An 18,427-nucleotide genomic window follows, 5' to 3' on the forward strand; every position below is an offset into this window, starting at 1 on the left:
CAAAATGAGTCATGGCCAGATATTGAGTTCATATACATTAAAGTACATCGACAAACATTTAAGTAGACCTGCATTTCTGCTCTAAAATCCTTATTTACTGGGCTTATTTAATATTATAATATGAGACACTAAATGTTGTGTTTTTATTATCTATTAGCCATTGAAATTAATAGAAATAAGCACCGCTGACTTCTTACTTTTTATAACTGAATCACTAAAATAAAAGTAAGCCTGAAATGATTGGTTGTGATGAATCAATTATTAAAATAATCGTAAAGTAATCTAGTAATCGATTAATCAATAACTGGATTATGCAGACTAAAAGAAAAGTCATGTGCTGAAAGAAAAAAAAACTGAGAGCAGTAATTAAGCAAAAGTTGTGCTATATATATATATATATATATATATATATATATATATATATATATATATATATATATTGCATTTAAGATGCAAAAAAACAACCTTTCTTTAAATATAATGTTTTTATAAGTCAGTTTTAGCCTCACCAGTTTCAAATTCACTAAAGGAATGCTATGTTTTTGCATTTTAGGCAATAAAATGATTACTTTCTTAGTTAAAAAGAGATTGATTTCTTTTATTTGCATATTTTTTAAAAGTATTTCTAATATGGCATATAAAGGGTCAAGTAGTTAAATAAAAAATCAGTAGAATGTGCCTATTTTTAAAATCTGATTAGTTGAATAATCAATTACTAAAATAATCGGTAGCTGCTGCCCTAAATAAACTCAAACTGTAACTTGTTGACCATGTGTATTTAAGTTTAATAATGGTGTGTTTCCATTGGTTACTTCTGTATTGTTGTTGTTTCTGTTTTTGGTTTGGCGCTGGAAGTGCCAAGTCACACTGCACAGACATGATCATGATCCATCTCCACCGCTGCATGGCTGGCCCAGTTTATCCTCTTAGTGAGGGAAGGCCAGTAAGCCGGAGCTGTACTTGTGTGGGTCATGAGGGTGGACATGCTCAGGAGGGGACGATGTCGGTTTGTTCCACTTCTGAGCGAAAGAAAAAATGTGGTTGTAACAGATATTTATTGTTTTTATTTGTTTTATGTTTTTTTTCAGGTGGTGCGGAAAATGATGTGGTTGATGGACCATGTGTTCAAATACACCAATTTTGGTCTAGTGTCCCTGATTCACGGGGACTTCTTCATCAGACAGGTAGGAGAGCCAAAGTGTTAAATATTCTTCAACATTAATTCACTCCTTCTCTTCCGTCCTTGAGCCGACCAGCCTATTTTTCTGGTTGGTGTCTTGCCCCCTAAAGGCAGCAGCAGCGCTTGTCGCTGGAGAATAAAATCCTATTTTTGTCCCCGTAACTTGTCAACACCTTGTTTTTCTGATGGTCGAAGGATTAAAAGCACAAACCTCTGGGCCACAACACACCACTTGTAACCCCGACTGCCACAGGCTAGTTGTTACTGCCTGTCTCAATTGTGGATTAGAAATCCATCCGGTTATCACTGCTGGTCAGGAGATGGGTGTATTCCTGCAGCTCTGGTGTCCTGAGAAACAGAAATGCAGTCAACAGTAATGTGTGAATGTGATGGGGGGCCCGCTTGGCCCATCTGGCTCCATCTAGACAGCTGAATATACATATGGAAACGCCACACCTCCTGTTAGTCAGGGAATTCATGGAATGTCATGGATGTCTTTGTCTTCAAGGCAGACTCGAGTACACCAAGCACTGGTGTGTTTTAACATACATTTTTCTATTTGTATTTTAAATCTTATCTATTTATATTTTCTTTGGTAGCAGATTTTTGTATGATGCTAATCAACAAATAAGGGTGCATTCACACCAGTCCTGTTTAGTCCGCTTTAATCAAACTCTTGTTAATTTGTCTAGAAAATCTGTTTTGTTTTTTTTTTTTGTTTTTTTTGCAGGAAGTGGAATATAGCACAAGGCATTCTGGGTAAATATAACCAAAACAAATACGTGGGTCTTGCACTAGTGGCAGAAATCGCCTGTGATCTATTATCAAGGACAAGAGAAATCTTACAACTGCTAAAATTTGACGCCACTTCATTTGTGTTTACATTTCGTAAGGCAGGAAGTTGCGCTCATGTCTTCTTCAGAGGTTTTTATGTCGTTTCATCAGTGGTGCTCGGCACAGCACCACCGGCAGGTGAGGGGAGAACTGGTCTTTCAAAGTGCAATGTCAAAGAGAATACTGTTGATATTAAATATATCCATGTTTCATACCAACCAACTTGTCATTTTACCCTCTTCATCAGGGTCTAAGCTTTAATTACAGAGATCAAAACACGTCATCTAACCCTGTTATTCAATCCCATGGTAAAAATATTTACTACAGTTGACAGATTTGCTTTGTGTAAGCAAGTCATACTGGTGCCAGCGCCATGTGGACATGTTTGCAATTATTTTTAACATTTTCTGTGCTTCCAGACCCCATTTGCCCTCTCAATATTCTATCTACAAAATACTTTAATTTCGTTAAATCTGAATCAGAATGTCTTCACCTTGGTAAAGAAAACAAACAAAAAAAAAGAATAAAAACCCGTCATCTCTCACATTTTGAGCATGGCGGAACAGCATGAGAAGAGGGAATTAATTTTTTTCTTTTTAGGTCATGGCAGCGCTTTGCTGGGGGATTTCACATCAGGCACTGTTGTGGATGAAGCCAGACGGGCTGTAGAGGAAAGTCTGAGCGATCGCAGCCATTTCTGCCCTTCTCCTCCTCCTCCTCTTCCTCCTCCTCCTTTTGTCATCGCCCCCTTTGGCATTCTCATGTGTAAATTCCTGACATCTTTCCCCAGAATGCTTCACACATCCACTCAGCAAGCAGCTGCCCCGGTCACCCAGAGCATCTGCTGTCCCCTCATGACTGGCACAAACGTCTCAAACATTGTTACTCACAGCACAGCGCCATCACTTATTATTATTATTATTATTATTATTATTATTATTATTATTATTATTATTATTATTATTATTATTATTATTATTATTATTATTATTATTATTATTATTATTATTATTATTATTATTATTATTATTATTATCATTATTATTTATATATAAAAATTATCAATAAATCCCCCTAACAAAAAATGCTTGAATGCTTAGTTTTGCAGCATTCAAGTTAATTGTGAATGTACAGTGCATCTGGAAAGTATATATATATATATATATATATATATATATATATATATATATATATATATATATATTTGGCCCAACTAGTTACTGGACTTTGGTTGCATTTACTTTTTCACTGAGGGTCATGTTGGTTGAGGTAGCATTTTATCCCTTTTTGTATTTACGCAAATTTCCTGATCCAAAAACATTTAAGTGTGGCAAAAACAGAAATGATCTGTAATGAAGCAGCTATTTTTCCATATGACTGTACTTTGAGTTTAATAACATTGAAGGTAAACCGTTATGGATATACTTTAAATCAAAGCTACGATGTCTATCAAAGAAACGGCAGCTCATTTTGCTTCGGTCATTGTGTTGAGAAAAACAAAAAAGTATAAAAATCTAAATGGGTATAACAGTATTTGCTGGTTTATTATCCGCTACCTTTCACACAGGTTTCTTACTTCAAAATCAAAACTGAGTTATACCAATAACAGTGGTGGATGCTGCTCCCTGTTTTTGTTTTGTTTTTGCCACCTGGCAGTATTTCTGAATACCCAAATTTATGTAAGCTAGTAAAAAGCGTAGTAAACCAATAAACTGGGTTATAGTAAACAGTTTGTATCACTTTAAAAAAAGAGATTATTAAAATCAATTTTTTAACTCCCTTCTTCAAATAGGCCAAATGGAACCAGCTCTTTTTGTTTTAGTTTAGTCCCCCCCCCCTCTATAATCGCGCTGAGTGGAAAATCTTCTGGGACTGTCCTGTGTTGGTTTTAGCACAGCTAAATGTTGGTTAAGTAAACTGATTAAAGCATGTAGCAGCTCAGCCCAAAACGCTGAACTGTTTGTACACTTCAGAGACAGTTGGCCTGAAATCAGACCGGCTGATAAATTAGTCCCATCACAACCTTTGCATTTGCTGAAGAGGAAACGGGTTTTGTCTGCAGAGTAAACCGCAACGCATCTTTAATAAAGTGTAAAACTTCCTCATACTCGTCTGTTACAACATGTTCACAGGTTTTCCATTTGGATAAATGAATTGTCATTTTACTCCCTGACTCTGGTAGTGCAGTAATTGTGTTGTATTACATTACAGCTGCACTGGCAAACAAATGCGCACACTTAAAACACCCGGCTGAGCTAATACATTTAAAATGGTGTTTGACGATGGCCAACTAACAATCAATGCTGCTGCTCCTCATCCTGTCCTTGCTAATGCACTTATCGTTGTCATGGTCATCATGATTTGCATCCATTTTGAAGGTGGCGTGGCAGCTAAGTTAGAGGCAGCAATGTTTGTGTTTCTTTTGTTGATTCCGCTTTGACAGGAATACAATCTACTTAAATTATAAGATTTGGACCCAAACTGTCCACACAGGGTTATTACAGTCTGTCTCCATCCATCCCTTCAAATCATCCATCTGCTTGTCCGTCCATCCTTTAGCCCTCTCGATTAAATCCGTGCCTTCTGCAGAAATATGTTGGCTGTAAATTTATGGTGAAATTTTGTATGTAAACAGGCAATTGTAAAGCTCTGGTTTAGCATTGCTATGACAATATTGGTTCATTTTCAGGGCTCTTTTCCTTCTTTTCATTGGCCTCAAAAAGAGAATGTCTACTTTGGACATTGAGGGCAGAGAAAGTCCATCCAAAAACCCAAATACATAATTGACAAGCAGTTTTAGTTTGCTTGGCTCCTGAAATACAATATACAACCGAAAGTAGCATCCGAACAAAGCTTTGTGATTGTGAAATTGCACACACAGGCATTGCAGTGACACTTGAGATTCAATATAGTCAGTGGTGAGATCATTTTTGCAAATCCGCCAGCAGCAGAGTTAATTTTTTTTGTTTAGCACTTTTTGCTAACTTTGAAAAGGTTTAGCATACTAAGCTTTCCATAAATTAACTTTTCTGAATAAATTCTAAAGTGTTTATTTACTTGGTTTATTTATTTTGCCTCCAGATCTAAACTTTCAACATCTTTGTTGAACTTTTATCGACTTATAAGAATTCTTTAGACATTTATAATCGTGCTCCTATTTTTGAAATCTGTGTATGCAGCAATTTCTGTTTCCTCTCCTCACATTCACTTCTTTTCTCCCAACAACGTTTTTTCAGCGCTAACGGAACATGCAGAACTTTTGTTAACACTCTACATTTACATTTTTTTATTTTTGTTTTTCCATCAGGGTAAAGCTTACAGAGACAAGCAGCTGATCTACTTGAAGGAGCATCTAGAAAAGTACTACCACAGCCGTGACAGGAAGTGGATAGTGCTCTTCCCTGAGGGCGGCTTCCTCAGAAAGAGGCGAGAAACCAGCCAGTTGTTTGCAAAGAAAAACTGTCTCCCTCACCTGACCCATGTCACGCTGCCTCGCCTGGGGGCCACCCACGTTATCCTGAAAACCCTGTCGGCTCAGCAGGAGAACGGAAGCGTGGGCAGCGACTCCGGGACCCGCAACCAAAGAGGTAATGGCAATATACAAATATTTATACCCCAACTGTTAATTTCCTCTTTGAATATGTTTTTCCAAGCAGTTCAGATAAATGTAGCAGTTCAATTCTGTTCCTGGAGAGTTTTCTTTTTTGCGGGGCGGGGGATTTTTTTTTTTTATCCTTCAAGTGTGCGTGAACTTCTCCCTGCACACAGGGCTCTGTCGATTTTGATAAAATGTTGTTTAATGTCTGCTGCAGGGCTGCAGGGAGACACATGCAGCATTAAGCCCCCCTCCTTCTTTGTTTCGCTGTTTTCCGGGAGTTTTGCTTTTAAATGAGAGGCGACTAGTTGCATAGATTGCCAGGAGAGGAGAGTGGTAGCATGGACTGAGCTGCCAGAAATTGCATCAATGTTCCTGAAAAACCCCAGCGGTGATTTGCAAGAGAGTGACTTTTTTTTTTTCTTTTTTTTGTGCCAAGAGACCAGCCCTAAATACAACCAGAGAGCAGGAAGATAACATGGCAATTAACAAGAAATGGTTTAATGATAGTCGTCTGACTTTCCTTGGTACAGTTTGGATCAACAGGTTCTGTTTCTGCCGTTTTGAAGTTGTTCTATGTAGTAAAAGTTTTAAAGAGTATTTTGAGTTGCTGCTAGTAGTGATTTGGCAAAACCTCGGATTGGCGTAATTGAGAACCTAGCTCAGATTTCTCTGGGTTTAATAACGCAGGTTTGTGTCCTACAGCCTTTAGCTCTAACAGCTACAAGCCGTCTGTTTGTCCCTCTGCAGGACAGACTGTCCGTCCAGGATAAAGAAGGGATTTCTTGCCATTCAGACTAAAACGGGAGACCACACAGAAACATTTTTTTAATTTTTTGACAATCAAAAAGCTTGTATTTTTACAATACAAACAGATTTTATGTTAAAGACCAACACAAAGTAGCTATTATTTGTCACAAGACTCTCATACCTCTAAATAAAATACTTTGGAGTTCAAGTCTCTGAAGCAGTGAATGGAGTACACTTGTGTGTAATTCATGTCTAAATGAAAGCAGTAGGTCATTAAAGGCTTTGGAGGTTTGTTGGAGAACATTTGTGGACAAACAGGATTATCAAGAGTGAGACAATTGTGGGAAAGTTTAAAGAACTTTTAAAACTTTAAAATAAATCATACGTGTTCTGAGAGTTTATTGAGGTTTTGTTGAAGTCAGTACACATACATGTTTAATTTTAACTGCAGTAGACTCATCAATAGTTGCATTTCCACTACAAATCTGTGCAAAACTTTCTCAATGTTCCGCTTATGGTGAAAATACACAAGTTTGCAATTGCGGTGTTTCCATTAAATAAGAAACTCATCTAAAATCACATTCGAATAAGTAATAATTCATTAAAAAACGCCGCGGCGTCATCCTCCTACCACTTCATCTTGTCTCTTAATTTTTTTCTGCCAATAGTAACATCAGATTGTTGATCACATGACTTGTGGGATGCGGAAAAAGCGTTTCCATTGCACTTTGACCAAATACAATCATTTTGATACAACCAAAAAAAAAACCCCCACCTCATCCAAGAAACTTTTCATTGAAAAATGAGATGTTTTTTTTAAATGGGCGTGTTTTTCATGAAGTAAATTTATTTTTGTACTTCCAATTTGCGCAACTAATTGGTCAATATACTGTGAATAAATACTCAAGCCCTATTACAATCACTCTCCTTTTTGGTATTTTGACTCCAGATCTCATCCCAGTTCTTCCTTCATGTGTCTGTTTCTGGTACAGCAGCTGAGGAGAAGAAGAAGAAGAAGCAGCTGCATGGGAGCTTGTCCTTCCGCTTGGATTTGGCTAACTATGTTAGAACCGAGGGCAAGAAAACACTCATTCCCAGAAGTGTGCTGTGCCCCTCGATGCTCTGTCCTCACCGTGTGAAAGTGTGTCTGATCAAAGTCGCTGCTCTGCCTCACTCTGACCCTCCCTGATGCTCTGCAGAGGTGCCCTGAGCTTGCTGACTCACTCAGAGACAAATGGGGCCACTTGGAGAAAATAGGATTTGATGTAAATGTGCGTGCCGCTCTGTTTCAGCCACGCAATGTCATCCAAGCTAAATGCTCTGCTCTGGGCGGATATAATGCACAGGGATCACTTTTAGCAGAGAGGCTTTGTGTGCCTCGCAGACCGATAAGGTCGACGTGTGATTATAAAACTATGTTTGTAGTCACAGATAAGCAAAGGTTGAAGATGGGGAACCATTCAGGATGGGAGTGAAGCTCCATGAGAGGCTAATATAAACACGCCTCGGTATCCAGTTAAGTTGAGCTTAAAGTGTTGTAATTGGTCGTCCAAATGGCCTGATAGAACCACATATCTGTCAGCGGAGTTTCTTCCTCTATTTACAGGAGGGCAGGGCCAGTCCGATGTCATTTCAAAGAGCATGGCTGATGCTTTCACAGTATTGTTTGTCATTTCTTGGAGGCCACCAGGAAACCTTGGCTCAGGGCTCCATTTTTCTGCTTTTGGAAGGAGACCTGCTGGTGTTTCAATACCAGCAATGCCATTCAAGTCACTTAGCTGCAGAGCCAATCAGAGTATTTGTTACTCCCCTACCTCCTACTGCCTCCTCTCTGCGGGATCGCACGTTAAATAAACAAAGGTGTGCGTTTGTCAAAGGTCGGGCTTCGCTCCAGAGAATGCATCTGAAAACGAAGGTTAAAGGGAAAGTAAGCCTTCGAGATCCTAATTAGAAGCAGCAGTCAAACTGTGAAACTTGGTTAGACTGAATCCATGGACACTAATTAACAAGAGGGCTGCATTCACAAGCATGTAAACAAACTGTCAAAACGCTAACATCTTCCCTCATGTCAGAATGAAGTTACACAGACTTAACAAAGCATTCATACCCGTGAACTTTCCACATTTTGCACTTTTTTTTTTTTTGCAAAACATCTCAACTTCAGAAATTGGCAGAGTGACATATTTTTACTCAAGCAAAACAAATTAAGAGTTAAAAAGTATTTGGCAAAAAGGCTACTCACATACTGAGTAATTGATCAAAGCATCAATCATTTTATATTTAAAAATTACATCATCAGGTGGACCAAAATATAAAATGATGTGGAAATTTTGGTATTTTAAAAAATGTAAAAATGAATGAAAATGAATCGTATCAATATGTTAGTTAAAAAAGGACAAAATCAGGCTGAATAAATATTTTTCCAAATCAATTTCATTCAGTATGAAACTTTAACAAAAGGTGCAGGTTTGTGTTTGTCTGGTGAATTGTTGGTTAAAACATGTTTGTTCTTCATTCAGTAAAGTTACACAAAGAATAAAATTGCTCAAGTAAAAGTACCGCATAGTAAAAATACTCCAAGAAGTACATTCTACAAAGAGTTACTCAAGTAAATGTAACTAGTTACTACCCAACTCTGTTCAAGTTAAATGGATTTGCAGGTTAAATGTTTTGTTTTGGGATCTTTTAGATTTTAAACTAATAAAACCAAAGATGTTGAGTGATCAGGTAGATTAGAAAATGACCTACTAAATGTATTTCCTTGTGTTTTGGCTACTGAAAGCTCCAGCTCTGTTTATTGTATTCAGAACAGTGACCTGAACGGTTGGACTGTTGTAAATGATAAGGTGTCTTTCCTGGTCCGTTTGGCGTGGCATGAACATGATGTACTGAGCTGCGGCTCTTTGTTGTAACGTTCCTGTCGCGGTTTTCAACCTCTCCTGCTCAGGTTGTACTCTGCTCAAAGTGTTGAAATTGTTACTTTTTGGCAATATTTCTCCTTTTACATCTTCTTACGGAGTCTGATGTAATACATGCAGTCGGTTGTGAAATCGAGTTCCTCTTTTGTCACACATTATTTCCCTTGCACAAAGAAGCCAGTGTGCTTTGATTGAGAAGCGCTTGCTACACATTAACAGCAGCCGGCCCTTTGACTCCAACCAGGGAAGTCAAATAAGCGCCGCTGCTTCACATCAGGTTTGTTTCAGATGCGTCTGTGCTGACGAAGGCTGCTGCTGCTGCTGTTGGCTGTTTTTACATTTGACAAGCAAATGTAGACTTGTCAGCTTGAGAGGAAACTAGCGTTTAGTTCATTCCTGCAGGAGTATCACTTTGGAAGCTAGGATTTGTTTAGATGTTGGACCTTTAAACAAAATATATATAAATTTCTTTCTTCTTTTACGTGATTATTCACTTCATAATATTTAAACCAATCTCAAGATTGATCCATCTTTTGCATGCCCATCCTGTGTGTGTGAGGGTTTATGAGTCTGTTTATTGTTTGCAGCAAGACTTTTATTACCAAGGAAAATTTTTAGCTTGTTGCACACATGGATATAAAAGTTAGGCGTAATGCATCATGAGTGATCTGGGGGGAAAAAAATCTGATTTGTGCTGTTCAGACCATCATAAATCTAATATAGGTCACATTTCAGCAAAAAAAGCTGAATTTGGGACACTTTTGCCTGCAGGGTGAGAATAGCCTTTGTGTCACCTTTGTTACAAAGCGGTATAGCTGTCTAATGCTTGTCCATCCATCCATTTCTACAGGCTCCATATACCTTATTCCAGTCAAAATATCTGCCTTAAAATCATACAAGATTTGTACTTTATAAATTGTATTTATGCCTTATAAACTGGCTAAATTAGAGGTCAGAGTAAATCCGATTCTGTCTTGATTCAGTTTCAGTACCCAGTTAATTTCAGTATAAACCCATCATACGACCAGATTTTGATCCAATTTCAAACAGCGAGTTCAATCCCAAATATAATACATTCCAGTCAAATTCAGTTGTTTATTGCAAGTTGATAAAAATGTGTCTCTTTGAGGAAGTATTGACTTTGCTCCAATCGCTGATTTTGTGCGAATCAACCTGACAAAATGAAATGTTGCCGTGTCAGATATTGTTGCACAGTAACATTCTCTCCTAACATGTGGTCTTTTGCTGCTGAAAATTTATCTGAATTAACTAAAAGTGCAAAATTAAGCTCCTTTGTAAAATTATTGGAACCTAAAAACACCTGGTGACAGATGGAACATTCTGAAAATAACCAAGAGGAGCTAGCTTCATTACTAATGAACATATGTGACAGTTTTTATAAAAATATGACATAACTGAAAGGTGTATTAAGCTAAATAGTACATTAAACTTACTAAACATGCATTTACAAATTGGAATTATCAAATATTTCAAGAAGATTGATCACAGTAGAACATATTTGCTTATTATTTATAAGCACAAAAACATTTTTCCTTCTCAGTTCCCCACTTGTATGTAGAGACTAAAGATTTGTCAGTCGCACATTTATTTTTAAATATTGATAAATTAAAATTAGAAACACTCAGACATAAGTTTTAAATTTTACCCAATATAACACCTATGTGTAATCTTAATGACTGTGAACAAAACCCACTTTTTCCAACGTGTTTTATTGTTGAAAATATTTTCAGCTTGAAAATTTTTAGCACAAAAAAGAACCTTAACCTTATTTCTACAAATTTCCATCTTTCCCTCTGACCAGCCTGATTACAGATGCAGCGATTATGTCTCTTAACCTGAACAAAAATGTCCCGCCCACAAAATCTGCCTCCGTCGGTACGAAAGGTGTCGTAACAAACTCCAGTTTTATGCAACAAAACACCAGCGCCCTTAATTGCATCCACTCAGATTCACTAATACATACTCTAAAGAACAGTGAGGCAGAGTAAACCACCTAATGTGACATAATCTATTGTATTATGAAAGAAAACTGCTACTTCAGAAGGTTATTTAGCCTGTTTTTCTTTAAGGTTGTTGCAAAGTCTGTCTGTGTGTCCAGGAAATAGGCTCTTGTTTAACATGTTGAGACTGGAATGAGGTCTTCCTCTTGGTTGGAGATTTTCCCATCATTGTTCTCCAGAAGTGACTCATGTTGTTGCTCTTCTGAACTTCCTGTTCTGTCAGGATTTCAAGATATTTCATAACAAATTAATTGAGTAATTTTGCTCTAAGCGAGATGTCTAACAAAGATGAGATGAGCCGACCTTGCTGTACAACATCTTATTTACCTAAATGTGTTGCTACAGAACTGACCCAGCCAAGTATCCCTGCAGCAGTTTCTACATTTAAACACAACATGCTCTCCGTATCCCATTAGCCGTCACCAACCTCTTAGCCTCATTGCATTTTTTTATTTTAATGACACAGTTTAACGACACATCTGAAATTTCATTTACAGTATTATTTGAGTCTGAATGACTATGAAATAGGGAAAAGAGTATGTGTAAAAATCCAGCGGAAAGAGGAAGCTTACATTCTTTCTCACTGACGTTGAATCAAACTTCTCTCGTTTTAGGTCAGTTTGAATTACTAAATTCATTTCTATTTGCTTAATGTCAAAATAATGAATGAAATATGTAGGAGATTTATTTATCAATGTCTTCAAAACCAGAAGTATTGTCAGTATTTGGTAGCGTTGCCTTTGAACTGTATGATTTTGGATTTTTTCCACAAACGTCTCACAATAGTTTGCTGGAGTTCATGTCCAGTACTGGTGTAACTCAGCCAGGTTTGGAGGACACTTCACTCCCTCAAAACCCTTTCAGATTTTTCCTAAAACATTTCCATAGTACCGAGATCAGAGATTTGTGATGGCCACTCAAAAACATTAACATTTGTTCTCTTTAAGCTACTTTATAACCACTTTGGCTGGATGCTTAGGGTTATTGTCCATTTATAAGACCCATCTGCCTGGTCTTTAGATATTTCTACATAATGTTGTGTAGTTGACATCTATTTTATAAAATGCATCAGTTCCTCCTGCAGCAAAACAACCCCACAACATGATGCTGCCACCCTCAAACTTCACAGATGGGATGGTGTTCCTTGCAACCGTCCCACTTTTTCCTTTAAATTTAACAATGGTCATTATGGCCATCAGAGCACAGGACATGTCTTCAAAAATGAAGGTCTTTGAAGGACAGTGTGACTGTCCATGACACTGTCTTGCCAGCTTCTTTGGCTTTTGTTCTGGAGTTGATTTGCACATTTTGGACCAAAACACTTTCATTTCTGGGACACAGAAGCCACTTCCTGAGCAGTAAGATGGTTGTGGATTCCCATCATGTCTAAACTTGTTTTAACTCGGTTGAACAATTGAACATGTCACCTTCAAGCACATGGAAATTGTTCCCAAGGAACGTTTCTCTTCCGCACATCGTGACTGATTTCTTATGACTTTCTTTTGTCAAACAAGAAAGCAATGTGTTCCAAGTGTCGCCTTCTAATACATGTACAGATGGATGAAGTCAAATGAGTCAGTTAAAGTGACGTCATATGGGCTTCCCCTCAATTTTAGTAGCAAAAGTAATCAGTCTGTACATAAACCTCTGACTTTGATGTCTCTCAGTTAGCAAATATAAATAATTTAAGTAATTCTAATTAGCCCAAAACAAGATAAGTTTGGTCTGATTTAAATTTAGACAGCAATAAAAGTTGTAGGCAAATTTTTTTGGTGTGTGTAAACGTCTGGTGTCAGCTGTGTTTGTATTTTCCGGATTTTATTCTCTATCCTACGTGTTGTTTTTTATTCATCTGTTCATCTTTCTGTTCTTTGTCAATCCAACTATCCTAGTTCATCAGTTAGCTTTCCATTTTAAGCAAGTATTCCATTATTCATCCATTATTAGATTAATTGGAGGCTCTTTGGACGGATACTGGTAAATCCAATATTTACCAATTTGTCCCTAGATCTACAATTGTCTCCATCTGTCTTTATGTACCTCTTCCAATTGGCCCGTCCACCCATACTTGTGCCAGTTCTTCCTCAGGTCAACCAATTATTCTTCCCCCATTGTAACTTTGTCTGTACGTCCATTTTTTCCTTTTTTTCCCTTGTCTTTTCGGTCAGGGATTTGTACAGGGTCCATATATAAATCCTGACGTCCACTGAATTGTCTCTCCAAAATTTATAGTGAAATTTTGTGCTTAAATTTTAAACGTGATTATATAAAAACAGACTGAGAAACCCAAGTCTGGAACTAAAATTCAGTTCGCTGTTAGAATAATATGTGAATTTTGAATAAGCTTTTGCTATTTATCTTCACAAATCCAATTTTTTCCCTTCTTTCATGACAGTTAATAAAAATAAAGGCCTGCAGTGGGTTATAGATGTGACCATAGCGTACCCCAAAGCAAGACCGATGGACATCCAGACGTGGATCTTTGGCTACAGGCCTCCTACAGTCACACATGTACATTACAGGTAAGAACCTGATTACATTCTCTTTTCTCATTGGCTCTTGTCCAACAATTCATCACTTTGTCGCTCTGTGAGAAAAGACCATAACTATGCTTGGTTATGCAAATATAAACTGCTGCAAATATGCAAAAATCTGTCATAACGTATACGATGAAGTAAGGAGGCTTTCATTTGCTTATGGAGCAGTTTATCTTGCTAAAAAAAACATGTTGTCTCGTGACGGAATGTAAAATATGCAGCATCCTCGCATACAGTCGCCACCTTGTATCCAGCGGTTAAAAATATCTTTGCTCTTGTGCGAAGTGATGCAGTTTTTCCTCCGTGATGTCCCATTCTCCTTGCCCCACAGATTCTCCTCTGTTATCCACCTGAGACCTCGGTGATGGTTGGCCCTGATTATTTATTTATTTATTTTTGGTCACGGTTTGAGGGGAATGTCGACCTTTGTGTGTTTTCTTTGCCGGCAGGATCAGAAAAGATCAAAGATCATCAGGTTGAAGTTGTCATGACCTTCCCTGATATGCGAGTGTGTGTGTGTTTGTGCTGCTCCGTCTGGGTGGTGATAGGACCAAAAAAAAAAAAGGTGATTTATGAAGCCAGGCTCGCATTTCTCTAGAGGATACTCTGTCCACTCGGGCAACAAACCAAAGGACTCTGTAATGTAAATCTGTAATGAAAGCATCTTTAGCTCCTCCCTTTTTTACAGGACGCTCTAATCAGCCATCGATACGATCAGCTGAGTCAGCAGGTTTTTACTCTGGGACGGACGGGGAGTGCTCCAGGCGTGTAGACGATGCTGATCGCTGAAAAGTTAGACCCATGCTGGTTCAGGTGCAGAGTCAACAAGAGGATTAATGTGGCTGCTGATCAAGGAAGCACAGTGGGTGGGAGCAATGTGATTCACTGTGGTGGTGATGATAGCAGAGGCTGTTAGACTGCTGTGCCGCCCTATAGCTTTGCTTCTGCTGTGTCATTTAAGGACAGATTTTACTACAAGAGCAGCCTGTCTTCGATTTGTTTTTCCTTATAATCCTTTTGGCAATCAGAGCATGAACATCACAACACTACATTTTTTTATAAATGTAAAAAAAAAAAGAAGGAAATTAACATGAAAAAACAAATGGGCTTTTCTGTTGTTCAGCTGTAGAGGGTAGAGTTTTGTCTACAAATCACGTTTTAAAAGCTGCCAAGATGCACCAATTTTGAATTTTTGTCTGATTTTCAAGTCAAGCAGGATTTTACCACATTACAATTTTTCTTTAAAGTGGACATATTATGTAAAAATCAAAATTTCAAAATCTCTGTACTTCTGTTTGGGTTGCCTCTACTTCTAAAAACAAGTCCAAGTGCTTAAAAGAAACCACCCCTCCATTTTCTGACAACAGGCTAATGTTTTTAGGTGTCTGGAAAATGAGCCATTTCAAAAACGTCACAAATGAGCAGACACTGTCCCTTGACTAGCAATCCTAGCGAAGCCCAGGCTGTTACCTAGTAACCCCAGCAAATCCCAGCCTGTTACCTAGCAACCCCATCTGAGCTCCAGGAATTTGGTCAGCTGGTTTTACAGCTGTATGCTCCATACAATGACTGCTGGAAAAGAGGTTGTTGTTGATACCACTTTCTGGATTCTTGTTGGTTGTGCAGCAGGCTCTACTTCTGCTTTTCAAAGATCAAAGATCTATAGTTGTATTTTGCTGCAAAAGTATTGATAAAATAGCCACATAGCTCAACAACTAGCATATCTTTCTTTTATTCTATTATTTAGGTTATTCAACCATCAGATTGGGGGAAAGTTCTTTCAGATATACCTGGAATCCTGGTCGGAACTTCTGCATAGAAAGAAGAAAATGAAATTCTTAAAAAAAAATTACACTTTAAAATCTAATTAATTAATTGAAATTAACGCATTTTAGTCCCAATGAATTACCGTAATACAGGCTTGCTTTTGAAGTTGGTCTGTATATTTAATGCTCTAAAATGACACATAACTTGTATGTGGTTCATCTATTGCTGGGATATTTAGTGGGATTGATTTATTTGCTTCTTCATTTGATTCCTTCAATAACTCTCAGCCTGTATTTACACCATAAACATGGAATCTTAGTTATCGACAGCATATTAGTGGACGCACACATTTCTGACTGGTTTCTCACCATTTTAGCCATTTATTAACAGAATCTCATGTTTTTTGCGTGTTTTTCTCTCATTTTTGTAGCCATTTCTGTTGTTTACATGTCCTCACTGTCCGTCTTTTCGTTGTCCTCTTCAGTAGACCCATGTTGGTGAGTTCAGGCACTGCTGAAAAGCAGAACAAGGCATTTTAATGCATGTGTGTCTGAAATCCAACATCATCACCCTGCTTGTTTCAGTGTCAGCCAGCCTTAATAGAGGCTGTCCATCCTCCACTCTGTTATCATCTGTAGGGGCTCTATAGGCTGCATCTGTTCATGAATATTGAGTAATATTCTGGATGAATCCACATCAAGGGCTCTTCACTTTTTCAAATCTGCCTTCCTCCTCCTCTTCCTCCCCTCCCATCAGCCCCACCCTCCCATCGCTGTCCCCCCCGTCCTCTCTCTTTCCGTATAATCTCAGCCTCCCAGATTGCAGCATCATAAGCCCTCTGTGAGTGGCAGATGGGAAAGCTAGGTGGGAGTACAGAGGCCGAACGAGGGCAGAAGTGGGTGTTAAATACACTAAAATCCGTTTTCCTTTAAATGCACCATCTCTTCGTCTTTCTCTTTTTTTGCTGGTGTTTGGTTTTCTTAAAGCTGCTGTCAGGAAATATCTGAAGTTTGATTTATGGAGTCTGACTGCCTGGTCATCACATGGTGGCTGTTGAACACAAAGCTTGAAAAGTTTGCAGCAATAAATACTGATTTGTTGCTCACCAAAAGGAAAACTCACCATAGGAAAATGTGCTAAAACTAAAGCTCATTCACATAATTGATGAAAAAGTAGCATTAATATAGCTAAAATAAATGCACATTTTCTAGATTTAATACACTTTTAACATTTATTGGTATGCTGGGGTAGAGAGCAAAAAGGATTAGAATAAATTAATCTTGTAGTAGGACAATTCATAATGAAAACTTTGGGAAAAGCCAACCTTTGTTATATTTAATCAGTAGAGAGAAAATCTCACATTAAAGGCTTTGGCATATTTTCCATAAAGACTCACTTCAATTGTTACCATTTCTTCCAGTTCAGTCACTGGGACTGAAAAGGATGAGACGTTTTCTGGTTGTGTTGGTCGCATGTTTAAGTTCATTAACATTTATTGAACTTAAATAAATATTAATAAATATCTTGTCATGACCCAACTTTAGTTTATTGACAGAAATCACCTGATTTTTATCTAAAGTCTGCTGTTTTTCACAGCTAATGAGGTCAAAATTGCTTAAAATGTCACTTAGAAGAGAAACTGACCTAAAGTATCACTAGCTCTGTTTCAAGTACAAATGTGGGCGAAACTTTGTAGATATTCTGCTTATGTCAAAAAACTAAATTTTCCAATCGCAGTGTGTCCATTAAACCTTATCGGGCTTAATGGGAAATATTTACTCAGCAAAAATATTTACTCACAGCACATTTAAAGAACTTTGTACAATTAAAAAAAAGCAAAAATATCCAGGAGGGGTGTGCTGTGGTGGCGTAAATTGTAGCACAACCCACATTTGGAGGCCTCGAGTCCTCGACGCGGCCGTCGCTGGTTCGATTCCCGGACCCGACGACATTTGCCGCATGTCTTCCCCCCTCTCCCTCCCCTTTCCTGTCAGCCTGCTGTCATATAAGGGACACTAGAGCCCACAAAAGACCCCCTGGAGGGGAAAAGATAAATAAAAATTATCCAGGAGCAGATTTGAAACTTAGGCCTTAAAGAGTTAAATAAGAAATACAATTAAAAGTGCAGAATATTTAATGCTGCTTATGTGTTTTAGATCTTCATTCTGATTCAGAATATATCAGTCTGTAAATGTTTCTCCTAATATTTTCTTGATCAGGAGACACATCAACTTCCTCTTTCACTGACCTTGACCATGAACACTCATATGTTGGGCTATTTGCTGACATCTGTATGATTATCCTGTCACGCCCGCCCATATAGTCCAGATCCACCGGTAACGAGGCTTTTATTGCCCTCTTCAACTGCCTCCTGCTCTGATAACAGAGGTATATGGGCAGGTATATGGGGGGAAAGTTGGCTCAAGCCACGTAGACATGGAAAAAACGTTTGCTGTGCCACATCACATTTCAGGCCGCTTCATTTTATGCAGTCTGAAGATAAGATAATTCAGCATTACCACCATATCCATGATCTTCTGTTAGTTTTTAAGCATAACTGAGAGGTGTAATCTCAGTAAGAACGTGAGAGTTTTTGTAACATCGTGCTGACTCATGGTAGACCGGTGAAAGGAAATTAAATTCCGGTCACTGTCATCATTCTCCTCTTTACAGATGTTCATCGAAAGAGTGCAACTTTAAAACTACGACTAAAGAGAGGTGGGAACCAGAGGACAAAGATTATTAAAGTAGAATCAATATATATTATTATTATTATTATCATTATTATTATTATTATAGCAAATAAAATAAGTTCATACCAGTAA

At 37.9% G+C, this 18,427-nt stretch overlaps 1 protein-coding gene across 2 annotated transcripts in view; it reads left to right on the plus strand.

Moving 5' to 3' along the window:
• lpgat1 (lysophosphatidylglycerol acyltransferase 1) overlaps positions 1 to 18,427 on the plus strand; it is a 52,001-nt gene that overhangs the window by 20,866 nt on the left and 12,708 nt on the right. For both annotated transcript variants that reach the window (XM_044107277.1, XM_044107278.1), the window contains exons 4-6: positions 1,089 to 1,184; positions 5,322 to 5,601; positions 13,694 to 13,820. In XM_044107277.1, the coding sequence (XP_043963212.1) occupies positions 1,089 to 1,184; positions 5,322 to 5,601; positions 13,694 to 13,820 (503 nt within the window). The remainder of the gene's footprint in view (positions 1 to 1,088; positions 1,185 to 5,321; positions 5,602 to 13,693; positions 13,821 to 18,427) is intronic.

This window comes from Gambusia affinis, linkage group LG22 (genome assembly GCF_019740435.1).
Source record: "Gambusia affinis linkage group LG22, SWU_Gaff_1.0, whole genome shotgun sequence".
Lineage (NCBI taxonomy): Eukaryota > Metazoa > Chordata > Actinopteri > Cyprinodontiformes > Poeciliidae > Gambusia > Gambusia affinis.